Source organism: Macaca mulatta, chromosome 19 (assembly GCF_049350105.2).
Source record: "Macaca mulatta isolate MMU2019108-1 chromosome 19, T2T-MMU8v2.0, whole genome shotgun sequence".
In the NCBI taxonomy this organism is placed as follows: domain Eukaryota; kingdom Metazoa; phylum Chordata; class Mammalia; order Primates; family Cercopithecidae; genus Macaca; species Macaca mulatta.
This window is the reverse complement of record NC_133424.1, coordinates 3,713,258-3,740,031: the sequence shown is the minus strand read 5'-3', so window position 1 is coordinate 3,740,031 and position 26,774 is coordinate 3,713,258. Positions and strand designations below refer to the sequence as shown.

The 26,774-nt window shown below is 51.7% G+C and overlaps 1 protein-coding gene across 3 annotated transcripts; it reads left to right on the top strand.

Annotated features, from left to right (window-relative positions):
* Positions 1–2,681: 2,681 nt before the first annotated feature.
* Positions 2,682–22,355, top strand: ZNF77 (zinc finger protein 77). 3 transcript variants are annotated; one of them, XM_001099725.5, is made up of 4 exons: positions 2,682–2,782; positions 16,588–16,714; positions 18,439–18,616; positions 20,670–22,355. In XM_001099725.5, exons 1-4 carry the CDS (start codon positions 2,780–2,782, stop codon positions 21,994–21,996), a joined length of 1,635 nt encoding a protein of 544 aa, XP_001099725.3. In that variant the 5' UTR covers positions 2,682–2,779; the 3' UTR covers positions 21,997–22,355. The 3 variants fall into 3 exon arrangements, with proteins under 3 accessions (XP_001099725.3, XP_077835128.1, XP_077835127.1); XM_077979002.1 differs by having other exon boundaries at positions 2,682–2,939; XM_077979001.1 differs by lacking the exon at positions 16,588–16,714.
* Positions 22,356–26,774: the final 4,419 nt, after the last annotated feature.

Genomic DNA, 26,774 nt, shown 5'->3' with positions numbered 1-26,774 from the left:
TGTACACCATGGTACTTTTTTTTTTTTTTGAAATGGAGTCTCGCTGTGTCACCCAGGCTGGAGTGCAGTGGCACAATCTTGGCTTACTGCAAGCTCCGCCTCCCTGATTCACACCATTCTCCTGCCTCAACCTCCTAAGTAGCTGGAACTACAGGCACCTGCCACCACGCCTGGCTGATTTTTTGTACTTTTAGTAGAGATGGGGTTTCACCGTGTTAGCCAGGATGATCTCCATCTCCTGACCTCGTGATCCACCCGCCTTGGCCTCCCGAAGTGCTGAGATTATAGGCATGAGCCACCGCGCCCGGCCACCATGGTACTTTTAAAAAGTAGTAAAGTTGGGGGAAACAAAACGTGTTGTTCAAATGGCTTTTTTTTTTTTTTTTTTTTTTTTTTAAGACGGAGTCTCTATCACCCAGGCTGGAGTGCAGTGGCCTGATCTCTGCTCACTGCAATCCCCGCCTCCTGGGCTCAAGTGATTCTCCTGCCTCAGCCTCCTGAGTAGGTGGGATTACAGGTGCACACGCCCAGCTAATTTTTGTATTTTTATTAGAGATGAGGTTTTGCCATGTTGGCCAGGCTGGTCTCGAACTCCTGACCTCAGGTGATCCACCTACCTCGGCCTCCCAAAGTGCTTGGATTATAGGCATGAGCCACCGGGCGTGGCCCTAGAGAATTTTTTAAAGTAAAAGGCAGTACTGTTCCTATGGCAATTGAATTCTTATTTTAACTCATTTGAGAAAATAATCATAGAAGCTTAAATAAATTTGAACTGGATGTGAAAATTCTAAATACTTTTATTCAGTTGTGCCACAATACCTAAAGCCTGAAACACGACTGCTCATCTCCGAGAAGACCTTCTAGCTTGAGAGAGTGGAAGTATAAACTCTATATCGTCTGCCATTTTATGTACGAACATAATTGTCATAATTCATGTTTTTACTGTGTCAATCTAAATAACAGGCTGTCTAAAAACGATGGTAACAGTGCATTGCAATGAGAATATGCGCGGCATAGCAATCTATGTGCTTATTCAGGGAGGTAAAGGAAGACAAAGGTTGTTTTTGTTGTTTTGTTTTTTTGAGACAGGGTCTCTGTTGCCCAGGCTGGAGTACAATGGTGAGATCACAGCTCACTGCAGCCTCCACCCCCGCGGGCTCCAGAGATCCTCCCACTTCAACCTACCAAGTCACTGGGACCACAGGCGCACACACCTTTATTCCCAGCTTATTTTTGTATTTTTTGTATATATGGGGTTTTGCCATGTTGCCCAGACTGGGACAAAGGTTTATAAAGGAAAAAAAAAAAAAAAAAAAAAAGTGAGGATTACGTCATTGTTCAGAAATAATTATCCTTGTCTGCAAAGATCAGTAACAAGGGTCACACCAGTGAGTGTCTCTGTAAAAGTATTTTTTGTTTAAGTCTGTGGTTTTTGTAGAGTCTTTTTTGTTATTAAGCATATAAATGTGAGAACCCTCTCTTAATGACATTCCCTGGTTCTATTTGTGGGAGGGCTGCTTTATTTTTTTGTTTTTTTTTTGAGACTCAGTTTCGCTCTTGTCGCCCAGGCTGGAGTGCAATGTCATGATCTTGGCTCACCGCAACCTCTGCCTCCTGGGTTCAAGCAGTTCTTCTGCCTCAGCCTCCCGAGTAGCTGGGATTACAGATATGTGCCATCACACCTGGCTAATTTTTTATTTTTAGTAGAGACAGGGTTTCTAAAAATTATCTAGGAACACACCCAAACTCGGACCTAAAAGTGTCCGCTCCCCCAAGGCCAAGTGTACACTTGAGAGTTTTCTTTCTTTCTTTTTGAGATAGAGTCTGTTGCCCAGGTTGGAGTGCAGTGTCCTGATCTCGGCTCATTGCAATCTCCGCCTCCTGGGTTCAAGCGATTCTTCTGCCTCAGCCTCCCGAGTAGCTGGGAATACAGGCGCCCGCGACCGTTCCCGACTAATTTTTGTATTTTTAGTAGAGAAGTGGTTTTCGCCATGTTGGTCAAGCTGGTCTTGAACTCCTGACCTCTAGTGATCCGCCTGTCTCCGCCTCTCACGCTGCTGGGATTACAGGGGTGAGCAAATGCGCCCAGCCGAGAGTTTTAAAGAACACAAGGCGCGCCTGGTGGGGTCCGGCCTCCTGGGGCCTCGGCGCCTGGCCTCCGGATCTCCAGATCTCTGGACCCCAGGCGTCCGCGCCCACGCGGGACAGCACGGTGACGTCACACATGCGGGTCCCGTCCCCACGCAGGACTCCGCCCCACGGGACTCCTCGCCCTTCCCCTCCTCCTCGCACGAGAGGCCGCTCCGAGGGGAGTCTGGAATTCCCGCGCAGTCAGGGAGGAGGACGCCGCGCCCTCCCCGGACTGGAGTGAGTTCGCCCAGATCCGCGTGTCCCCGGCTGGAGGGTCAGCCACGCGTGTTCTCGACGCCCCCGTCACTCAGGGGAGAACTATCCAATCAGGACAGGCAGGGGCGGGGCCCAGGGAACTGTCCAATCAGAGACGTTAAGCCGAAGTGGAGCCCTGCCCAATCAAAGGCGCTAGGGGGACGGACTGGGGAACTCTCCAATCAGGGGTGCGGAGTTGACAGTATTGTCCAATCAGAGTCGCGACTTCCCGAGATCTGTCCAATCAGGCCCTGGGGACGGAAAGCCCAGTTCCCGTCTGCCCTGTGCGCTTCCCCGCCTTCCCCCGAGCGGCTCAGGTGGCCTGTGGTACTCACCTGCGCTGGCCGCTGGACCGCGGGGCGCTCGCCCCGGAGAGCCCAGGAGCGGGCGGGACATGGTGAGTGCGGGGCGCGAGCCGAGCCCGGGCCCAGGGCGAGGTGGGGCGGCAGGAACCGGCGTCCGCCCGAGTTCGCGGCCGTAGGAAGCTGAGGGACGCGCGGGGCGGCGCAGGACGAGCGCCTGGGCCCCGGGAACGCGGTCACAGCGGCCGACCGGTAGGGCTGGGGGCAGTCTGGGGAGCCAGCAGGGGATCAGGGACTCGAGGGGTAGTTTCTGGGGACAGTAGAGGTCAGGAGTTTGGGGGGAGCTTGCGGGGACAGCAGAGGTGGTCAGGGGCTTGGGGCAGTTTGCGGGGACAGTAGAGGTTTAAGGGGGCGCTGGGGCAGTTTGCGGGGACAGTAGAGGTTTAAGGGGGCGCTGGGGCAGTTTGCGGGGACAGTAGAGGTTTAAGGGGCGCTGGGGCAGTTTGCGGGGACAGTAGAGGTTTAAGGGGCGCTGGGGCAGTTTGCGGGGACAGTAGAGGTTTAAGGGGGCGCTGGGGCAGTTTGCGGGGACAGTAGAGGTTTAAGGGGCGCTGGGGCAGTTTGCGGGGACAGTAGAGGTTTAAGGGGGCGCTGGGGCAGTTTGCGGGGACAGTAGAGGTTTAAGGGGCTTGGGGCAGTTTGTGGGGACAGTAGAGGTTTAAGGGGCGCTGGGGCAGTTTGCGGGGACAGTAGAGGTTTAAGGGGCTTGGGGCAGTTTGCGGGGACAGTAGAGGTTTAAGGGGCTTGGGGCAGTTTGCGGGGACAGTAGAGGTTTAAGGGGCTTGGGGCAGTTTGCGGGGACAGTAGAGGTTTAAGGGGCTTGGGGCAGTTTGCGGGGACAGTAGAGGTTTAAGGGGCTTGGGGCAGTTTGCGGGGACAGTAGAGGTTTAAGGGGCTTGGGGCAGTTTGCGGGGACAGTAGAGGTTTAAGGGGCTTGGGGCAGTTTGCGGGGACAGTAGAGGTTTAAGGGGCTTGGGGCAGTTTGCGGGGACAGTAGAGGTTTAAGGGGCTTGGGGCAGTTTGCGGGGACAGTAGAGGTTTAAGGGGCTTGGGGCAGTTTGCGGGGACAGTAGAGGTTTAAGGGGCTTGGGGCAGTTTGCGGGGACAGTAGAGGTTTAAGGGGCGCTGGGGCAGTTTGCGGGGACAGTAGAGGTTTAAGGGGCGCTGGGGCAGTTTGCGGGGACAGTAGAGGTTTAAGGGGCTTGGGGCAGTTTGCGGGGACAGTAGAGGTTTAAGGGGCGCTGGGGCAGTTTGCGGGGACAGTAGAGGTTTAAGGGGCGCTGGGGCAGTTTGCGGGGACAGTAGAGGTTTAAGGGGCTTGGGGCAGTTTGCGGGGACAGTAGAGGTTTAAGGGGCGCTGGGGCAGTTTGCGGGGACAGTAGAGGTTTAAGGGGCTTGGGGCAGTTTGCGGGGACAGTAGAGGTTTAAGGGGCGCTGGGGCAGTTTGCGGGGACAGTAGAGGTTTAAGGGGGCGCTGGGGCAGTTTGCGGGGACAGTAGAGGTTTAAGGGGCTTGGGGCAGTTTGCGGGGACAGTAGAGGTTTAAGGGGCGCTGGGGCAGTTTGCGGGGACAGTAGAGGTTTAAGGGGCTTGGGGCAGTTTGCGGGGACAGTAGAGGTTTAAGGGGCTTGGGGCAGTTTGCGGGGACAGTAGAGGTTTAAGGGGCTTGGGGCAGTTTGCGGGGACAGTAGAGGTTTAAGGGGCGCTGGGGCAGTTTGCGGGGACAGTAGAGGTTTAAGGGGCTTGGGGCAGTTTGCGGGGACAGTAGAGGTTTAAGGGGCTTGGGGCAGTTTGCGGGGACAGTAGAGGTTTAAGGGGCTTGGGGCAGTTTGCGGGGACAGTAGAGGTTTAAGGGGCTTGGGGCAGTTTGCGGGGACAGTAGAGGTTTAAGGGGCTTGGGGCAGTTTGCGGGGACAGTAGAGGTTTAAGGGGCGCTGGGGCAGTTTGCGGGGACAGTAGAGGTTTAAGGGGCTTGGGGCAGTTTGCGGGGACAGTAGAGGTTTAAGGGGCTTGGGGCAGTTTGCGGGGACAGTAGAGGTTTAAGGGGCTTGGGGCAGTTTGCGGGGACAGTAGAGGTTTAAGGGGCTTGGGGCAGTTTGCGGGGACAGTAGAGGTTTAAGGGGCTTGGGGCAGTTTGCGGGGACAGTAGAGGTTTAAGGGGCTTGGGGCAGTTTGCGGGGACAGTAGAGGTTTAAGGGGCTTGGGGCAGTTTGCGGGGACAGTAGAGGTTTAAGGGGCTTGGGGCAGTTTGCGGGGACAGTAGAGGTTTAAGGGGCTTGGGGCAGTTTGCGGGGACAGTAGAGGTTTAAGGGGCTTGGGGCAGTTTGCGGGGACAGTAGAGGTTTAAGGGGCTTGGGGCAGTTTGCGGGGACAGTAGAGGTTTAAGGGGCTTGGGGCAGTTTGCGGGGACAGTAGAGGTTTAAGGGGCTTGGGGCAGTTTGCGGGGACAGTAGAGGTTTAAGGGGCTTGGGGCAGTTTGCGGGGACAGTAGAGGTTTAAGGGGCGCTGGGGCAGTTTGCGGGGACAGTAGAGGTTTAAGGGGCGCTGGGGCAGTTTGCGGGGACAGTAGAGGTTTAAGGGGCGCTGGGGCAGTTTGCGGGGACAGTAGAGGTTTAAGGGGCGCTGGGGCAGTTTGCGGGGACAGTAGAGGTTTAAGGGGCGCTGGGGCAGTTTGCGGGGACAGTAGAGGTTTAAGGGGCGCTGGGGCAGTTTGCGGGGACAGTAGAGGTTTAAGGGGCTTGGGGCAGTTTGCGGGGACAGTAGAGGTTTAAGGGGCTTGGGGCAGTTTGCGGGGACAGTAGAGGTTTAAGGGGCGCTGGGGCAGTTTGCGGGGACAGTAGAGGTTTAAGGGGCGCTGGGGCAGTTTGCGGGGACAGTAGAGGTTTAAGGGGCGCTGGGGCAGTTTGCGGGGACAGTAGAGGTTTAAGGGGCGCTGGGGCAGTTTGCGGGGACAGTAGAGGTTTAAGGGGCTTGGGGCAGTTTGCGGGGACAGTAGAGGTTTAAGGGGCTTGGGGCAGTTTGCGGGGACAGTAGAGGTTTAAGGGGCTTGGGGCAGTTTGCGGGGACAGTAGAGGTTTAAGGGGCGCTGGGGCAGTTTGCGGGGACAGTAGAGGTTTAAGGGGCTTGGGGCAGTTTGCGGGGACAGTAGAGGTTTAAGGGGCTTGGGGCAGTTTGCGGGGACAGTAGAGGTTTAAGGGGCTTGGGGCAGTTTGCGGGGACAGTAGAGGTTTAAGGGGCTTGGGGCAGTTTGCGGGGACAGTAGAGGTTTAAGGGGCGCTGGGGCAGTTTGCGGGGACAGTAGAGGTTTAAGGGGCGCTGGGGCAGTTTGCGGGGACAGTAGAGGTTTAAGGGGCGCTGGGGCAGTTTGCGGGGACAGTAGAGGTTTAAGGGGCGCTGGGGCAGTTTGCGGGGACAGTAGAGGTTTAAGGGGCTTGGGGCAGTTTGCGGGGACAGTAGAGGTTTAAGGGGCTTGGGGCAGTTTGCGGGGACAGTAGAGGTTTAAGGGGCTTGGGGCAGTTTGCGGGGACAGTAGAGGTTTAAGGGGCGCTGGGGCAGTTTGCGGGGACAGTAGAGGTTTAAGGGGCGCTGGGGCAGTTTGCGGGGACAGTAGAGGTTTAAGGGGGCGCTGGGGCAGTTTGCGGGGACAGTAGAGGTTTAAGGGGCTTGGGGCAGTTTGCGGGGACAGTAGAGGTTTAAGGGGCGCTGGGGCAGTTTGCGGGGACAGTAGAGGTTTAAGGGGCTTGGGGCAGTTTGCGGGGACAGTAGAGGTTTAAGGGGCTTGGGGCAGTTTGCGGGGACAGTAGAGGTTTAAGGGGCTTGGGGCAGTTTGCGGGGACAGTAGAGGTTTAAGGGGCGCTGGGGCAGTTTGCGGGGACAGTAGAGGTTTAAGGGGCTTGGGGCAGTTTGCGGGGACAGTAGAGGTTTAAGGGGCTTGGGGCAGTTTGCGGGGACAGTAGAGGTTTAAGGGGCTTGGGGCAGTTTGCGGGGACAGTAGAGGTTTAAGGGGCTTGGGGCAGTTTGCGGGGACAGTAGAGGTTTAAGGGGCGCTGGGGCAGTTTGCGGGGACAGTAGAGGTTTAAGGGGCTTGGGGCAGTTTGCGGGGACAGTAGAGGTTTAAGGGGCTTGGGGCAGTTTGCGGGGACAGTAGAGGTTTAAGGGGCTTGGGGCAGTTTGCGGGGACAGTAGAGGTTTAAGGGGCTTGGGGCAGTTTGCGGGGACAGTAGAGGTTTAAGGGGCTTGGGGCAGTTTGCGGGGACAGTAGAGGTTTAAGGGGCTTGGGGCAGTTTGCGGGGACAGTAGAGGTTTAAGGGGCGCTGGGGCAGTTTGCGGGGACAGTAGAGGTTTAAGGGGCTTGGGGCAGTTTGCGGGGACAGTAGAGGTTTAAGGGGCTTGGGGCAGTTTGCGGGGACAGTAGAGGTTTAAGGGGCTTGGGGCAGTTTGCGGGGACAGTAGAGGTTTAAGGGGCTTGGGGCAGTTTGCGGGGACAGTAGAGGTTTAAGGGGCTTGGGGCAGTTTGCGGGGACAGTAGAGGTTTAAGGGGCTTGGGGCAGTTTGCGGGGACAGTAGAGGTTTAAGGGGCTTGGGGCAGTTTGCGGGGACAGTAGAGGTTTAAGGGGCTTGGGGCAGTTTGCGGGGACAGTAGAGGTTTAAGGGGCTTGGGGCAGTTTGCGGGGACAGTAGAGGTTTAAGGGGCTTGGGGCAGTTTGCGGGGACAGTAGAGGTTTAAGGGGCGCTGGGGCAGTTTGCGGGGACAGTAGAGGTTTAAGGGGCGCTGGGGCAGTTTGCGGGGACAGTAGAGGTTTAAGGGGCGCTGGGGCAGTTTGCGGGGACAGTAGAGGTTTAAGGGGCGCTGGGGCAGTTTGCGGGGACAGTAGAGGTTTAAGGGGCGCTGGGGCAGTTTGCGGGGACAGTAGAGGTTTAAGGGGCTTGGGGCAGTTTGCGGGGACAGTAGAGGTTTAAGGGGCTTGGGGCAGTTTGCGGGGACAGTAGAGGTTTAAGGGGCGCTGGGGCAGTTTGCGGGGACAGTAGAGGTTTAAGGGGCGCTGGGGCAGTTTGCGGGTACAGTAGAGGTTTAAGGGGCTTGGGGCAGTTTGCGGGGACAGTAGAGGTTTAAGGGGCGCTGGGGCAGTTTGCGGGGACAGTAGAGGTTTAAGGGGCTTGGGGCAGTTTGCGGGGACAGTAGAGGTTTAAGGGGCTTGGGGCAGTTTGCGGGGACAGTAGAGGTTTAAGGGGCTTGGGGCAGTTTGCGGGGACAGTAGAGGTTTAAGGGGCGCTGGGGCAGTTTGCGGGGACAGTAGAGGTTTAAGGGGCGCTGGGGCAGTTTGCGGGGACAGTAGAGGTTTAAGGGGGCGCTGGGGCAGTTTGCGGGGACAGTAGAGGTTTAAGGGGCTTGGGGCAGTTTGCGGGGACAGTAGAGGTTTAAGGGGCTTGGGGCAGTTTGCGGGGACAGTAGAGGTTTAAGGGGCTTGGGGCAGTTTGCGGGGACAGTAGAGGTTTAAGGGGCTTGGGGCAGTTTGCGGGGACAGTAGAGGTTTAAGGGGCGCTGGGGCAGTTTGCGGGGACAGTAGAGGTTTAAGGGGCTTGGGGCAGTTTGCGGGGACAGTAGAGGTTTAAGGGGCGCTGGGGCAGTTTGCGGGGACAGTAGAGGTTTAAGGGGCTTGGGGCAGTTTGCGGGGACAGTAGAGGTTTAAGGGGCTTGGGGCAGTTTGCGGGGACAGTAGAGGTTTAAGGGGCTTGGGGCAGTTTGCGGGGACAGTAGAGGTTTAAGGGGCGCTGGGGCAGTTTGCGGGGACAGTAGAGGTTTAAGGGGCGCTGGGGCAGTTTGCGGGGACAGTAGATGTTTAAGGGGCGCTGGGGCAGTTTGCGGGGACAGTAGAGGCGGCCAGGGACTCAAGGGCCGTTTTGGGAGAGTGGAGGAGGAGAGGGGCAGTTTGCGGGAACAGACTTGGTCAGGGGCTCGGCGGCAGTTTGGGAGCTCAGTAGAGGGGAGTCAGGCTCAAGGGCAGATTAGGGGGCCAATAGCAGCGGTCGGGAAGTCGGGGGCAGTTTGGGGGGGCAGTAGAGGTGGTCATGGGTTTGAAGGGGGCAGTTTTGGGGAACAGAGGTGATCAGGGTCTCGGCAGTTTAGGGGGACAGTAGTTGCAGTCGGGAGATTGGGGGCAGCTCGAGGGGACAGCAGAAGCGGTCAGGGGCTCGGGCACTTTGGGGGGCAGTAGAGGCGGTCAGGGGCTTGAGGGCAGTTTGGGGGGACAGTAGAGGCAGTCAGGGGCTCGGGGAGAGTTTGAGGAGAGGGCAGGGGCCGTCAGGGGCTTGGCGGTCAGTTTGGGAAGGTCTGCCAAGGAGGAGGTGGTGCCCTGTCCTGGAGCCTGTCAAACAAAAATAAAATCCTGGGCCGGGTGCAATGGCTCACACCTGTAATCCCAGCACTTTGGGAGGCCGAGGCGGGTGGATCACCTGAGGTCAGGAGTTCCAGACCAGCCTGGCTAACATGGCGAAACCCCGTCTGTACTAAAAATACAAAAGTTAGCCAGACGTGGTGGCGGGCGCCTGTAGTCCCAGCTACTCGGGAGACTGAGGCAGGAGAATGTCGTGAACCCGGGAGGTGGAGCTTGCTGTGAGCCGAGATCCCGCTATTGCACTCCAGCCTGGCGACAGAGCGAGACTCCGTCTCAAAAACCAAAACCAAATATATATATATATAATATATAATATAAAATATATAATATACACACACAGATATATATACACACACACATATATATACATATACACACACACATATATATATCTCCTGGCTAGAGAAGGAGAGAGAAAAATAGGAATAAGCCCAGCCTCAGAAACCTGCCCGATCTCAAAATGAACCAGAAAAAGGCTTTACTTTCATAAACAAGAAAGGGTTTGGAGGAACTTTTTAGGGGACAAGCAGAAAGGGGGTTGACAGTAAATGTACCTCCTCGTGGTCAGCTCGCTCAGGGGAGGTGATGAGGGGGCTCCACACTTATTGCTTGCTCAGACTCAGGGCGGCCACTCAAAGTTCAGGGACCTGTGGAGAGGACAGAAGGCTGAGTAAAGTTTGGGGAAGAAACGGGATGCTGTGGTTAAGCCTGTGTCAACCCAAACATAGTAAGGAAACTTTTATGAAAAAGGATTATTGCAAGGTATTGGGGGAGGGGGAGAAGGGGCTGTTGCAATAGGGAGAAGGGTTAGTTGGATTAGGGGAAGGGGAGTAATGCCAGAGGCTTGGGGTTCTATTGCAGTGGGGTGGGGGTATAAGCAACAGGGACATGGGGAGAGTTGATGATTGGGCTGGGGGACTAATGCCATAGGCACAGGGAGACAGCTGCAGGGGGAGAGCTCTGTGACCATCAAGTATGCAGGCATCTGAAGAGTTGGCTAGGCCTGGCGCAGTGACTCATGCCTATACTCCCAGCACTTTGAGAGGCTGAGGCGCGTGGGTCACTTGAGGTCGGGAGTTCAAGACCAGCCTGGCTAACATGGTGAAATCCCATCTCTACTTAAAAATACAAAAATTAGCTGGCATGGTAGCGTGTGCCTGTAATCCCAGCTGCTCGGCAGGCTGAGGCAGGGAGAATTGCTTGAACCCGGGAGGTGGAGATTGCAGTGAGCCATGATCACACCACTGCACTCCAGCCTGGGCCACAGAGCGAGACTCCATCTGAAAAAAAAGAAAGAGTTTGCTAAAAAAAAAGTTTTTCTTTTCTTTCTTTCTTTTAGTCAGGTCTCACTCTGTTGCCCAGGCTGGAATGCAGTGGTGTGATCATGGCTCATTGCAGCTTCAACCTTCTGGACTCAAGCAGGCCTCCTGCCTCAGCCTCCTGAGTAGCTGGGACTACAGGCATGCCCCACTACACCCAGCTAATTCTTTTTTTTTTTTTTTTTTTTTTTTTGAGACGGAGTCTCGCTCTGTCGCCTAGGCTAGAGTGCAGTGGCCGGATCTCAGCTCACTGCAAGCTCCGCCTCCCGGGTTTACGGCATTCTCCTGCCTCAGCCTCCCGAGTAGCTGGGACTACAGGCGCCTGCCACCTCGCCCGGCTAGTTTTTTTGTATTTTTAGTAGAGACGGGGTTTCACCATGTTAGCCAGGATGGTCTCGATCTCCTGACCTTGTGATCCGCCCGTCTCGGCCTCCCAAAGTGCTGGGATTACAGGCTTGAGCCACCGCGCCCGGCAACCCACCCAGCTAATTCTTAACAAAAATGTTGTAACGGCCAGGTGTGGTGGCTCACACCTGTCATCCCAGAACTTTGGGAAGCCGAGCCACGATGACGCTTGAGACCAGAAATTTGAGACCAGCCTGGGCCATCTAGTGAGACCTCGTCATTTTTTTTTTCTTTTCCTTGTAGAGAAAAATACATTGCCCAGGCTGGTCTTGAACTCCTGGGCTCAAGTGATCCTTTCCCCTCGGCCTGCTAATGTGATGGGATTACAGGCGTGAGCTATTGCACCTGGCCTTGAAGCAGTTTTTTGTTTTGTTTTGTTTTGTTTTTGAGATGGAGTCTAGCTCTATTGCCCATGCTGAGTGCTGTGGCGTTATCTCAGCTCATTGCAACCTCTGCCTCCGGGGCTCAAGAGATTCTCCTTCCTCGGCCTCCCAAGTAGCTGGGATTACAGGTGTATGCCACCATGCCCAGCTAATTTTTGTATTTTTATTTTTTTTGAGACAGAGCTTCTCTCTTGTTCCCCAGGCTGGAGTGCAATGGCCCGATCTCAGCTCACCAAAACCTCTGCCTCCCAGGTTCAAGCGATTCTCCTGCCTCAGCCTCCCGAGTAGCTGGGATTACAGGCATGGGCCACCACGTCTGGCTAATTTTTGTATTTTTAGTAGAGATGGGGTTTCTCCATGTTGGTCAGGCTGGTCTTGAACTCCAGACCTCAGGTGATCTGCCCACCTTGGCCTCCCAAAGTGCTGAGATTACAGGCGTGAGCTAACGTGCCCGGCTGATGTTTGTATTTTTATTAGAGACAGGGTTTCACTGTGTTGGCCAGGCTGGTCTCGAACTCCTAACCTCGTGATCTGCCCGCCTCGGCCTCCCAAAGGGCTGGGATTACAGGCGTGAGCCACTGCTCCTAACCTAGCGAATCATTTCTGAGACAAAGAATGGGACTTCGGAGGGTCTGAATCTGGCCTTGTCATCTGCGTTAATCTTACCTAAGTCGTATGGGAAGGGAGGGTCCTGGCTGTGCCCAATTCCAGAGCACAGCAGGATGGGGTTCCCCTTTGCTGGTTTCCAGGCGCACAGAACTGAAGTCATTTCAACATTGTCACCTGACAGCTGCGAACAGCCTCGTCTGTGTGCCACTCAGCACTAGTATTGTTCCTATTTCAGCCCCAGGTTTTAATAAATGTAAAATAATGAGGCTGGGGATGCGCACCTGTGGTTCCAGCCACTTGAGAGGCTCGGGGAGGAGAATCGCTTGAGCCCACAAGTTTGAGGCTGCACCACCGCACTCCAGCCTGGGCAACAGAGCTAGACCCTGTCTCAGGGGAAAAAAAAAAAAAAAAGAGCCGGGCGTGGTGGCTCACACCTGTAACCCCAGCACTTCGGGAGGCTGAGGTGGGCAGATCACAAGGTCAGAAGTTCAAGACCACCCTGACCGACATGGTGAAACCTCTACTAAAAATACAAAAATTAGCCGGGCGTGGTGTTGCACACCTGTAATCCCAGCTACTTGGGAGGCTGAGACAGGAGAATCGCTTGAACCCAGGAGGCGGACGTTGCAGTGAGCTGAGATTGCGTCACTGCACTCCAGCCTGGGCAACAGAGCTAGACCCTGTCTCAAAAAAAAAAAAAAAAAGAATAAATACTTTTTGTCTTTTTTTCTTGTCCTTAGTGAGGGCAGTCAGTAGTGTCTCAGATGTGTTCTTTGCCTTCTGCCACTGCCTGGTGTAATTCTGTGGCTTAGCCTGAGAAGGCTCCTGTGGGAAACTCTCAAACTTGGAAAACGTTGCTTCTTCCATTAGGACGAGGGGAAAGGCGCACACACAGCCCCACGCCTTATTGTGAGGTGGGCGAAGGTGTGGATTGAAAACATTCATGAAACTAGCACCGACTTAGGCAGGGTGCAGAGTTTGTGACAATGTGTGACCCTGCTCCGTCTCCTGTTAGTATCTGCGCATCAGATGGACGCACATTCTGTAAAATGCGGCCCACAGTACTGAGAGCCAGAGTACAGAGAAGCGGCAATTCCGATTAGGGGATTGACGAGCAATTTATCATGAGGATAATCGTGAACTGATACCTGTTTTCTGCACGGGACCCGTTGTGGGATAAAAAACCTTCTAGATTAGTCTTTTAGAATCCAGCACTCACCCCTTTGTCTTTTAACACGGGCTGAAAGTGGTGATTTGACTGTGTTCTTATTTTTATTTTTTGAGACAGTCTCGCTCTGTCTCCCAGGCTGGAGTGCAGTGGCTTGATCTCGGCTCACTGCAACCTCCGCCTCCTGGGTTCAAGCGATTCTCCTGCCTCAGTCTCCAGAGTAGCTGAGATTACAAGCGCGCCACCATGCCCGGCTGATTTTTGTATTTTTAGTAGAGACGGGTATAAGGTTAACAGAGAGAAAGGATGAGAGAGAGACCCAAGGTCAGGCAAGGAAGTTTATTGAACCTACTGGCTGCTCCACTACAGACAGAGGAGGCAAGCCAGAGCTTACAAAATGAGGGATTTCTATGGGGGACAGAGACCCTGGGGTTGTGTGCTGGTTACTTTTGCCCCATATTACCTTGTGACATTTATTACGGGAGGGTGTAGGTAAAGTTTGTTTATGCTTCCCATGACCTCCCCCTGAGCGGTCTGGATGGTTCGTAATTGGGGTTTGCTTATCGCAGCAAGGTCTGATCAGTGAGAAGTCTTCACTGCGGTGAGAAGCTTCACTGGCTTCGCTGTGGTGCCTAGATAAGGGCTTAGAAATGTAAAGAGGCGCTGGGCGCGGTGGCTCACGCCTGTAATCCCAGCACTTTGGGAGGCCGAGGTGGGCAGATCACGAAGTCAGGAGATTGAGACCACGGTGAAACCTTGTCTCTACTAAAAATACAAAAAATAAGCCGGGCGAGGTGGCGGGAGCCTGTAGTCCCCGCTACTCAGGAGGCTGAGGCAGGAGAATGGCGTAAACCCGGGAGGCGGAGCTTGCAGTGAGCCGAGATCCGGCCACTGCACTCCAGCCTGGGCGACAGAGCGAGACTGCATCTCAAAAAAAAAAAAGAAAAAGAAATGTAAAGAGGCTTGAGGGAAGGGTGGATACAGAGAAGAGTTGCAGAGCATCTGGGGGAGGGGTGGGCAGCGCCAAGAAGCTTTTTTGAGGCAGTTTGTCCCTAACAACGGACTTTCACCACGTTGGCCAGGCTGGTCTTGAGCTCCTGACCTCAAGTGATCCACCTGCCTCAGCCTCCCAAAGGGCTGGGGTTACAGGCATGAGCCACTGTGCCCAGCCTCAGCTGCGTTTGTATTCAGACCCCAGGTTAAGGGACTTTGGTTGAAGCGGGTGTGGCACCTGAGGTGGGACCAGTGTGCTTCATGCCATTCGTATGTCTGTGGATGAACACCGCTTTGCGATGCAGATTCCCACCTGATACTTCTCAGATTTTTGGATACGGCTGGATGGTGGATAGAATAAACCGCTTGTTTGGGGCATCTATGAAGATGACTTGGCAGTTTTCCTTTAATGTGAATTATGAGTTCATACCATTTTTGTTTGTTTGTTTTGAGACCGAATCTCACTCTGTTGCCCAGGCTGGAGTGCAGTGGTGCCATCTCGGCTCACTGCAAGCTCCGCCTCCCGGGTTTAAGTGATTCTCCTGCCTCAGCCTCCTGAGTAGCTGGAACTACAGGTGCCCGCCACCATGCCCGGCTAATTTTTTTTTTTTTTTTTTGAGACGGAGTTTTGCTTTTGTTGCCCAGGCTGGAGTGTAGTGGCGCAATCTTGGCTCACTGCAACCTCTGCCTCCCAGGTTAAAGCGATTCTCCTGCCTCAGCCTCCCAGGTAGCTGGGATTACAGGCATCCACCACCATGCCCGGTTAATTTTTTTTTGTATTTTTAGTAGAGATGGAGTTTCATCATGTTGGACAGGCTGGTCTTGAACTCCTGACCTCAGGTGATTCACCCGCCTTGGCCTCCCAAAGTGCTGGGATTACAAGTGTGAGCCACCGCGCCCAGCTAACTTTTGTATTTTTAGTAGAGATGGAGTTTCATCATGTTGGACAGGCTGGTCTTGAACTCCTGACCTCAGGTGATCTGCCGGCCTCGGCCTCCCAAAGTGCTGGGATTACAGGTGTGAGCCACCTCGCCCAGCCCATTTTTTTTTTTTTTTTTTGAGATAGGGTATCACTGTGTCACCCACGCTGGAGTGCAGTGGCAACATCTTGGCTCACTGCAGCCTCAACCTCCTGGGCTCAAATGATCCTCCCTCCACCTCAGCCTCCCGAGTAGCCGGGACTCCAGGTGCACACCACCATGCCTGGCTAATTTTTGTATTTTTTGTAGAGATAGGGTTTCACCATATTGTCCAGGCTGGTCTCGAACTTCTGGGCTCAAACAGTCCTCCCACCTCAGTCTCCCAAAGTTCTGGGATTGTAGGCATGAGCCACCAAGCCCAGCTGCTGATAGCATTTTATTGTAGAATATAGAACACATGTAGAAAACTTTTGTAAGACAATTACAGAATCAGCTGAAACATCCTAAAGTGAACAGTGTGTGATGACAGCCAGGCCTTGACATCCCATTAGAAATGATACATAATGGTAGGCTTCTCCCTCCAGTTCAGGCCAATATCCTAAGTTCTTTTAGCTTTTTTTGTGCGTGTGTGAGAGAGACAGGGTTTTACCATGTTGCCTAGGCTGGTCTCGAACTCCTGAGCTCAAGTCATCTGCCTGCCTCAGCCTCCCAAAGTGCTGGAACTACAGGCGTGAACCACCACACCTGGCCAGTATCCTAAATTATAAGGATATAGTCTCTTTTCTTTCTTTTTTTTTTTTTTTTGAGACTGAGTCTCGCTCTGTCGCCCAGCCTGGAGTGCAGTGGTGTGATCTGGGCTCACTGCAAGCTCTGCCTCCCGGGTTCACACCATTCTCCTGCCTCAGCTTCCCAAGTAGCTGGGACTATAGGCGCCTGCCACTACACCCAGCTAATTTTTTTTTTTTTTTTTTGTATTTTTATTAGAGACAGGGTTTCACCATGTTAGCCAAGATGGTCTCGACCTCCTGACCTCGTGATCTGCCTGCCTCGGTCTTATTTTATTTTTTTGAGATTGGGTCTTACTCTGTTGTCCAGGCTGGAGTGCAGTGGCACAGTCATAGTTCACTGCAGGCTTGAACCCCTGGGCTCAAGCGATCATCCCTCCTCACCCTCCTAAGTAGCTGGGACCACAGGTGTGTGCCACCATGGCTGGTTAATTTATCATATTTTATTGGTTTTGTAGAGACAGGACCTCGCTATGTAGCCCAGGCTGGTCTCCAACTCCTGGCCCTAAGCAATCCTCCCACCTCAGCCTCTCAAAGTACTGGGATTACAGGCATGAGCCACCAGCCTTAGCTTAATGATGTTTTCACATTTTTTAGTGTTTCCTCTGCCCTGCAGATCTGAGATCTGCCATTTCTCAGTAATTCCTCGTAAGTCTCCCGCAGAGGCCGTCATCGCGCCTTGCTTCCTGTTGGGAAGGTACTCACAGCATTGAGCGTACCGTACCTTTTCATATTGTCTGTCACCTCTCACAAGAACATAAGCTCTGTGTGGCTCAGTTCCCCAGGCTGCTGGCTTCACCCCTCTTCCTGCGCACATGGGGGAGGATGGTGCCTTGCTGAAGTGGGATGTGTGGAATGTTTTAGGACTCCGTGGTCTTTGAGGAAGTGGCTGTGAACTTCACCCCAGAAGAGTGGGCGTTGCTGGATCATGCTCAGAGGAGCCTGTACAGAGATGTGATGCTGGAGACCTGCAGGAACCTGGCCTCCTTAGGTAAGACTGGCATCATTCCTTCCCTGCGTCCCTGGAGAGCAAAGATACCTTGTTTTTCTTTTTATTTGAGCTCAGAAATTGAAATATGTTGGAAAAGAGATAGACATGATCCCAACCCCCATGGAACATGGGAGTCAAAACGCTTCTCCCTGAAAACAAAGTTTTGTGTATTATTGATATTTAGGTTTTCTTGATCACCAGTCTTTTGGCTGCCCACGTTTTATAAGTGTGAGCAGAGTATTCTGTGTCACGTTGGGGCAATGGAGGCAGCTTTGTGGTTCACCACACAGAGTAACTGTACTTGGAAAATCAAAGTACACTGTGATAAAGTAAATCAAAGTGACACGGTGAGTAATCCATGTTTGACATGGTAATTTTGCTGCAGTTAAAACTCACACTCAGTCATCATCGGTGGTCTGGGAGGTCAAAGTGTTGGCCTGTTTCGGGGAACATTTGTTGCCTTTCACAATCCTTCCTCATCATGTGATTCTCAAGGAGTGGGCGGCGCTCACACCTGAGGGCAGCCGGGCACAGCGGAGAGGAAGGACTCCTGTAAGGACCCTGTGCCTGTGAGCACCAGGAGAGCAGTAAGCAGCCCTCGGGCAGAGTGGGTTCTGGATAAGAAGGTTCTGTTTGGCAGTGTGGGTTAGAAACACAAACCCTTCTCTGAGAAGGAGGAGGTGTGTCCTCTCTCAGCTGCCCTGTGTGGCTTTTCCTCCATCCTCCCGCACCGTCCTCCTTCGCTGGGGAAAGCCTCTGTATTTCCTCGTATAAAAGGAGCATTTGTCCATGTGCATTTTGCCCACCAACTTCGTACTTTGTTTTTCTCATAGTATTTTACTTAACATCAGTCTCCATCTCTTTGGAACTATTCTGTTTCTTAGTAAACAGGCTGCCATGTTCATCTCTTCTTTTTTTTTGAGACAGAGTTTTACTCTTATTGCCCATTGCCCAGGCTGGAGTGCAATGGCGCAACCTCGGCTCATTGCAACCCCCCACCTCCCAGGTACAAGTGATTCTTCTGCCTCAGCCTCCCAAGTAGCTGGGATTACAGGCACGTGCCACTATGCCCGGCTAATTTTTTGTATTTTTAGTAGAGACGGGGTTTAACCATATTGGTCAGGCTGGTATCGAACTCCTGACCTCAGGTGATCCACCCGGTTCGGCCTCCCAAAGTGCTGGGATTAGAGGCATGAGCCTCTGCGCCCGGCACTATTCTTTTTTTGAGACAGGATCTCACTCTGTCACCCAGGCTGGAGTGCCGTGGTGCGATCATGGCCTACTGCAGCTTTGACTTCCTGGGCTCAAGTGATCCTCCCTCCTTGGCCTCCCAAGGAGCTGGGATTATAGGCACACAACACTAACACCACACGTGGCTAATTTAAATTTTTTGTTGTTGTTCAGAGATGAGGTCTCCTTATTTTCCTACGTCGCCCAGGCTCCTCTTGAACTCCTGGGCTCAAGCAATTCTCCTACCTTGGCCCCCCAGTGCTTTGGGGTTACAGGCATGAGCCACTGCACCCGGCTCATCTGTTTCTTATTATTGCCAAATTCTCAAATAGATGAGGTCATCAGAGTCTCACTTTGATAGCATGTCTATTCTTCCTTATAAACTGTGGTTACATTTTTGGATTAGTATATGAAAAGAAATCCATATGTGGTCTATTTTCTTTTCTTTATCCCAACATATTTCCCCTAAGAAATTGTGTAATTGATTCTTGCAGATTGTTGCATTTATGTTAGAACCAGTGGATCAAGTTCTCAGAGGGACGTTCTGGGGAATGGAATATCCAATGATGAAGAAATTGTAAAGTTCACAAGTGATTACTGGTCTATTTTTGGAGAAAATTGGAGATTTGATAACACTGGAGATCAGCACCAAATCCCAGAGAGGCATTTGAGGTGAGTGGCTCACAACCAGAGAACCAGAGGGATGGGCCTCTCCGCAGAGTGTCAAACTAACTTGCAATTAAACGAAAAGTATTGGCCAGGCTAGAGGGCTCACGCCTGTAATCCCAGCACTTTGGGAGGCCGAGGCGGCCGGATCACCTGAGGTCAATAGTTCGAAACCAGCCTGGCCAACATAGAGAAACCCCATCTCTACTAAAAATACAAAAAATTAGCTGGGCGTGGTGGCCCATGCCTATAATCCCAGCTACTGAGGAGATTGAGGCAGGAGAATCACTTGAACCTGGGAGGCGGAGGTTGTGGTAAGCCGAGATTGCGCCATTGCACTCCAGCCTGGGCGACAAGAGCAAAGCTCCATCTCAAAAAAAAAAAAAAAAAAAGTATAAACCAGCTACGCAATTGTAGACGCACAGAGACTTTTTTTTCTTTTTCTTTATTTTCACTTTTTTTTTTTTTTTTTTTTTTGAGACGGAGTCTCGCTGTGTCTCCCAGGCTGGAGTGCAGTGGCGTGATCTCGGCTCACTGCAAGCTCCGCCTCCCAGGTTCACGCCATTCTCCCGCCTCAGCCTCCCAAGTAGCTGAGACTACAGGCGCCCGCCATCACGCCCGGCTAGTTTTTTGTATTTTTAGTAGAGATGGGGTTTCACCATGTTAGCCAGGATAGTCTCGATCTCCTGACCTCGTGATCCACCCGCCTCGGCCTCCCAAAGTGCTGGGATTACAGGCTTGAGCCACCGCGCCCGGCCTATTTTCACTTTTTAAAAATATATTTTAATAATTACTTTTATTCATTTTTTTATTTTATTTTTTAATTTATTTTTGAGATGGGGTCTCACTCTGTCACCCAGGCTGAAGTGCAGTGGCACAGATCTTGGCTCACTGCAACCTTCGCCTCCTGGGCTCAAGCAGTCCTCCCATCTCATCCTCCCAAGTAGCTGGGACCACAGGCACACACCACCACACCTGGCTAATTTTTGTGTTTTTGTAGAGACAGAGTTTCACCATGTTGCCCAGGCTGGTATCAAACTCCTGGACTCAGCAGTCCACCTGTCTCAGCCTCCCAAAGTGCTTGGATTACAGGTGTGATCCACCGTACCTGGCCGAGACTTTACCTAAGAGAGTATTTTCATAAATGTGATGTCGATGTCACTTGTCTGAAACAGTTGGAAACAATATCAGGAAACCTCATCTATAAGAAACACTGTGGGCGGGGCACAGTGGCTCACGCCTATAATCCCAGCACTTTGGGAGGCCAAGGCAGGTGGATCACCTGAGGTCAGGAGTTCGAGACCAGCCTGACCAACATGGGGAAACCCCATCTCTACTTTAAAAAAAAAAAAAAGAAAAATACAAAAAAGAATTAGCCAGTGCATGCCTGTAATCCCAGCCACTTGGGAGGCTGAGGCAGGAGTATCACTTGAACCCAGGAGGTGGAGGTTGTGGTGAGCCAAGATTGTGCCATTGCACTACAGCCTGGGCAACAAGAGCAAAACTCCATCTCAAAAAAAAAAAAAAAAGAAAGAAAAAGGCCAGGCGCGGTGGCTCACGCCTGTAATCTCAGCACTTTGGGAGGCTGAAGCGGGCAGATCACGAGGTCAGGAGATCGAGACCATCCTGGCTAACATGGTGAAACCTCGTCTCTACTAAAATACAAAAAACTAGCCGGGCGAGGTGGCGGGCGCCTGTAGTCCCAGCTACTTGGGAGGCTGAGGCAGGAGAATGGCGTGAACCCGGGAGGTGGAGTTTGCAGTGAGCCAAGGTGGCGCCACTGCACTCCAGCCTAGGCGACAGAGTGAGACTCTGTCTCAAAAAAAAAAAAAAAAAAAAAAAGAAAGAAAAAAAGAAACACTGTGAAATTTATGGCTGCAGTTGAACCTTCAGCTGGAGCATTAAGCTTGTTCTCCATAGAAACCAGGCAGACAGTGCTGAAAATAGACCCATTCAGTGAAATTGGAAAATATATAATCAAAATAATCACTAAAAACCATTTATCAGTTAATCACTTATAATCATTAATGACTAGTAGTGTGCTTCCCATTTTGAACAGAAGTCAATTGGGGAGCCTCTGTGAAAGTAACGAAGGTCATCAATGTGGAGAGACCTGGAGCCAGACTGCGAACCTTCCTGTGCACAAGAGTTACCCTACCGAAGCTCAGCCCTCTGAGTGCACTAAGTGTGGCAAAGCCTCCGAGAATCAGCAGAGATCTCACACCAGACAGAGACTGTGTAAGGAATGTGGGCAAGCCTGCAGCTGCCTCTCCTGCCAAAGCCCTCCTATGAAAACGCAGACTGTAGAGAAACCCTGTAATGGCCAGGACTCAGGGAGAGCATCTGCGAGATATGTGAAAAGTCTCAGCAGTAAAAAGTCTTATGAATGTAAGAAATGTGGAAAAGCTTTCGCTTGTCCCTCCTCTTTCAGGGGACATGTGAATAGTCACCATGAGCAGAAAACCCATGCATGTAAAGTATGTGGGAAGACCTTTATGTATTATTCCTACCTTACACGGCATTTAAGAACTCACACAGGGGAGAAACCCTATGAGTGTAAGGAGTGTGGGAAAGCCTTCAGCTGTCCCTCATACTTTCGAGAACATGTCAGAACACACACTGGAGAGAAACCATATGAATGTAAGCATTGTGGAAAATCATTCAGCTGTTACTCCTCCTTTAGAGATCACGTGAGGACGCACACTGGAGAGAAACCCTGTCAGTGTAAACATTGTGGAAAAGCGTTCACTTGTTACTCATCTCTTCGAGAACACGGGAGAACGCACAGTGGCGAGAAACCCTATGAATGTAAGGAATGCGGCAAAGCCTTCCGGTACCCCTCCTCTCTGCGAGCACACGTGAGAATGCACACCGGAGAGAAGCCCTATGTGTGCAAGCAGTGTGGGAAGGCCTTCGGATGTCCCACTTACTTTAGAAGACATGTGAAAACACACAGCGGGGTGAAGCCCTATGAATGTAAGGAGTGTGGGAAAGCCTACAGTTTTTCCTCCTCCCTTCGAATCCACGTGAGGACGCACACTGGAGAGAAGCCCTTTGAGTGTAAGCATTGTGAGAAAGCCTTCAGCTGTCACTCCTCCCTTCGAGAGCACGTGCGAACCCACAGCGGAGAGAAACCGTACGAATGTAATCAATGTGGGAAAGCCTTCAGCCACGCTCAGTACTTTCAAAAGCATGTGAGATCACACAGTGGAGTCAAACCCTACGAATGTCCTGAATGTGGGAAAGCCTACAGTTGTTCCTCGTCCCTTCGTGTGCACGTGAGAACACACACTGGAGAGAGACCGTATGAGTGCAAGCAGTGTGGGAAAACCTTCAGGTATCTCGCGTCGCTGCAAGCACACGTGAGAACACATGCTGTAGCATGAATCCACGAATACAGTGGACCTGGGGGAGTGTTCAACCCTAAAACCTTGTTGTAAATGCGAGAAAACACTGGCAAGAAACCTTATTTATGTAGGGCATGTAGGAAGACCTTCTGGGATAGCACTTATTTTGTACCTGAAAACTCCGAGTAGGAGAGGAATCTCTTAATTATGATTAATATGGTATTGCCTTTACATGCCTCAGCCTTAATAGTGATTCCTTGTGTATAAATTTCTCGTTTATGTTTGTGATGTAAACTTAATATCCTGTTTTGTACGCTTTCAGCTATACTATGTATATTTTGTCAGTTAGGACTTTAAGTAATTGTAGTTATATAAAATTGGTCTCATTTCCATTGCAATGTCTTTTGGACCTGGGGGTGATTGTTTTTTTGTTTTCATGCACAACTTGGTGTGAGTTTAGATGAAATGTTTTTGATTCCTTTTTTTTTTTTTTTTTTTTTTGAGATAAGAGTCTTGCTGTGTTGCCCAGGCTGGAGTGCAGAGGCACGATCTTGGCTCACAGCAACCTCCACCTCCCTGGTTCAAGCAATTCTCCTGCCTCAGCCTCCCAAGTAGCTGGGACTACAAGCACATGCCATCATGTCCAGCTAATTTTTGTATTTTTAGTAGATATGGAGGTTTTGCCATGTTGGCCAGGCTGGTCTCGAACTCCTAACATCAGGTGATCTGCCCGCCTTAGCTTCCCAAAGTGCTGGGATTACAGATGTGAGCCACCATGCCTGGCCTGATTTCCACTTTCCGTTAAATTTCCAGTGTGTGATCATGAGACTGTTATTTCTTTTCTAGTCCACTATTGCAGGTACTGGAATTTGCTGTCACTCTACCTTTCCCTTCAATCATATTTTTTTAATTAAAAGTTTTATTTTATAGCGATAGCGTCTTGCTATGTTGCCCAAGCTAGTATTGAACTCCTGGGCTCAAGCAGTCCTCTTGCCTTGGCCTCTCAAAGTGCTGGGATTACAGGCATGAGTCTCCATGCCGAGTGTCCTTCAGTCTTTATTATTTAAAGATGGGTCTTCCACATTTGTTTGTTCCTTGTGGATACCACTTGCGTGTAACGCAGATACATTAGTCCTTATAGAAGACTCTTGACAGACATCATTCTTAACTGGTTTCTGGTCATATTTTGAATTACAGGTGTGAGCAACCGCACCCAGCTCTATTTTCTTGCTCACTGTCCTTGATCTTGGTTGGAAATTGGACAAACTGCATTAAGAGGAAAGACCTTTTGACATGAAGATGAAAGTTAGTGTATAGCTTGTTCTACTTGATTGTACTGTCAGCCCTAATAAGGTTGGAAACTAGATATCCCAGAGTCCCTTCTGTTTATGGTTCTGAGTTAAAGTTCATGAGAAGGTGAAGGCACATCAGTTTTGAAAAGTAAAGCGAAGAAGGCATTATTCTCAGTTCTAACAGCCTACCCAGAAACAAATATGTGGCAACCTTATGGACCTATGTTGCAAGACATTTTTTTTTTTTTTGAGATGGAGTCTCGCTCTGTCACCCAGGTTGGAGTGCAGCAGCGCGATCTCGGCTCACTGCAACCCCCACCTCTTGGGTTCAAACAATTACCCCACTTCAGCCTCCTGAGTAGCTGGGACTACAGTCGCCCACCACCACACCCGGCTAATTTTTTTTCTTTTTCTTTTTTTTTTTTAGTAGAGACGGGTTTCACCATGTTAGCCAGAATGGTCTCCATCTCTTGACCTCGTGATCCGCCCACCTTGGCCTCCCGAAGTGCTGGGATTACAGGCGTGAGCCACCGCACCCAGCTACAATACATTTTTTCTGACCTGGCTCTGCTAGTCTAGAACAGCTCCCAAAGCCAACATGACATTGGACTTTACTTTCCTCTTAGCACACTCCATAGACTTTTCCACAAGCATCCCCACCAGGGACCCTCCTTAGGATTCACGTACACAGAGATCCTTGGATTTCACCATCCCTCTGGTTTTCATCAGGCCATTCCAGGCTATTGCATTTAGTGATCTCCTCTCTTCCTGTGAACCCCTTTATCTCCAACTCTTCTCATAGTTACATGATTTCTTTTTTTTTTTTTTTTTTTTTTTTTGAGACGGAGTCTCGCTCTGTCGCCCAGGCTGGAGTGCAGTGGCGCTATCTCGGCTCACTGCAAGCTCCGCCTCCCGGGTTTACGCCATTCTCCTGCCTCAGCCTCCCGAGTAGCTGGGACTACAGGCGCCTGCCACCTCGCCCGGCTAATTTTTTTGTATTTTTAGTAGAGACGGGGTTTCATTGTGTTAGCCAGGATGGTCTCGATCTCCTGACCTCGTGATCCGCCTGTCTCGGCCTCCCAAAGTGCTGGGATTACAGGCTTGAGCCACCGCGCCCGGCCTAGTTACCTGATTTCTGTAGTAAGCATCTTGTTCCTTAATTGTAACCTGTTTCCTCACTCCACTCTGACAGTTTTAATGTTGCAGCCAAGAATGCATTGCATTGTTGATGTTGAGTGGCGGCATGACCACTGAGCCTCCATTTTATTTATTTCTTTTTTTTCTCTTGAGATAGTTTTTGCTCTTGTTACCCAGGCTAGAGTGCAATGGCACGATCTCAGCTCACTGCAACCTCCATCTCCTGGGTTCAAGGGATTTTCCTGCCTCAGCCTCCCAAGTAGCTGGGATTACAGGTGTGTGCCACCACACCTGGCTAATTTTTTTTTGTATTTTTAGTAGAGACGGGGTTTCACCATGTTGCTCAGGCTGGTCTTGAGCTCCCGACCTCAGGCGATCCACCTGCCTTGGCCTCCAAAAGTGCTGGGATTATAGACATGAGCCACCGCACCCACCCTTTCTTTTCCTTTTTGATACTGAGTCTCATTCTGTTGCCCAGGCTGGAGTGCAATGGGGTGATCTTGGCTCACTGCAAGCTCTGCTTCCCGGGTTCAAGTGATTTTCCTGCCTCAGCCTCCTAAGGAGCTGGGACTACAGGTACACACCACCACACCTGGCTTTTCTGTATTTGTATTTATCTATTTATTTTTTTGAGACAGTGTCTCGCTGTGTCACCCAGGCTAGACTACAATGGTGCAATTTTGGCTCACTGCAACCTCTGCCTCCTGGGTTCAAGCCATTCTCCTGCCTCAGCCCCCCAAGTAGCTGGGACTTCAGGCATGAGCCACCACACCCAGCCAATTTTGTATTTTTAGTAGAGACAGGGTTTCACCATGTTGGCCAGGCTGGTCTCGAACTCCTGACCTCAAGTGACCTGCCCACTTCAGCCTCCCAAAGTGCTGGGATTACAGGTGTGAGTCACCACACCTGGCCTATTTATTTATTTATGTTTGAGACAAAGTCTCGCTCTGTTGCTCAGGCTGGAGTGCAATGGCACAATCTCGGCTCACTGCAACCTCCACTTCCCGGGTTCAAGCGATTCTCCTGCCTCAGCCTCCTGAGTAGCTGAAATTACAGGAGTGCACCACCACACCCAGCTAATTTTTTGTATTTTTAGTAGAGATGGGGTTTCGCCATGTTGGCCAAGCTGGTCTCAAACTTCTGACCTCAAGCAATCCACCTGGCTCGGCCTCCCAAAGTGCTGGGATTACAGGCATGAGCCACCATGTCTGGTCTTCTTTTTAATTATTAAAAAAAAAAAAAAAAAATAGAGACAGAGTTTCACCATGTTGCCCAGGGTGGTCTCGAACTCCTGAGCTAAAGGGATCCACCCACTTTGGCCTCCCAAAGTGCTGGGATAACAGGCATGAGCCAGCGTGCTTGGCCTCTATTTTCTCTTTTCCTTTTTTCTTTTCTTTTTCTTTTTTTTTTTTTTTTTTTGAGATGGAGTCTTGCTGCTTCACCTAGGCTGGAGTGCAGTGACAAGATCTTGGCTCACTGCAATCTCCACCTCCTGGCTTCAAGTGATTCTCCTGCCTCAGCCTCCCGAGTAGCTGAGATTATAGGTGTACGCCACCACGCCCAGCTAATTTTTGTATTTTTAGTAGAGATGGGGTTTCACCATGTTGGCCAGGATGGTCTCGATTTCCTGACCTCGTGTGATCCGCCCGCCTCAGCCTCCCAAAGTGTTGGAATTAGAGGCGTGAGCCACCGCGCCCGGCCCTATTTTCTATTTTGGTTATTTCATACTAGGAATACAGAGAGGCAGAAAACCACAGCTGTGCACTGAGACCACTGACACTTGGGAGTCACTGCACTCCAGGCACAGGGACCGCCACGGACAAGCGAGTCCTCCCAGACACGCAGGAGTCGCCCCCATGGCCGACAAAAATCACATTTGTTCTGGGGACAAAAGGATGGACACATCCAGAGACACGGACACACCCACAAATCATCGCCCCCCACTCTTCAGCCCCACAGCGCCCCCCTGGTCCCTCTACAATCTCTGCCATCTGTCACCTCCATACCCAGAGCATCGTCCATCGTGGGTGGGGGCCCCGCCACAGAGATGCCACTCCTCAGACCCAGAAGATGACCGCAAGCTACTGCAACGCGGGGCACGGGTTCAGGGTGTCCATAATCTCCCGCCTCGCCCTGTCTCTCAGTCCCCTTCTCTGTCGCTTGGAAAAACCACAGCAGCGGCCCTCGCAGAAGTAGGGAGCTTCGCCCGCGGCTTCCGTAATCCCAGGGGACCCCGCGGCACGAGGTTAAGCGGCAGAGCGCGCTGCATGCCGGGAGGAGCCTGGCGGACGGGGTTTTGAGCGTCTGCGCAGCCTCCGTTTGTGGTGGCCATTTCCCACAAGCCTCCGGGGCAGGGGCCTCGCCGGCGCGGTAGTCTGGCTGGAACTG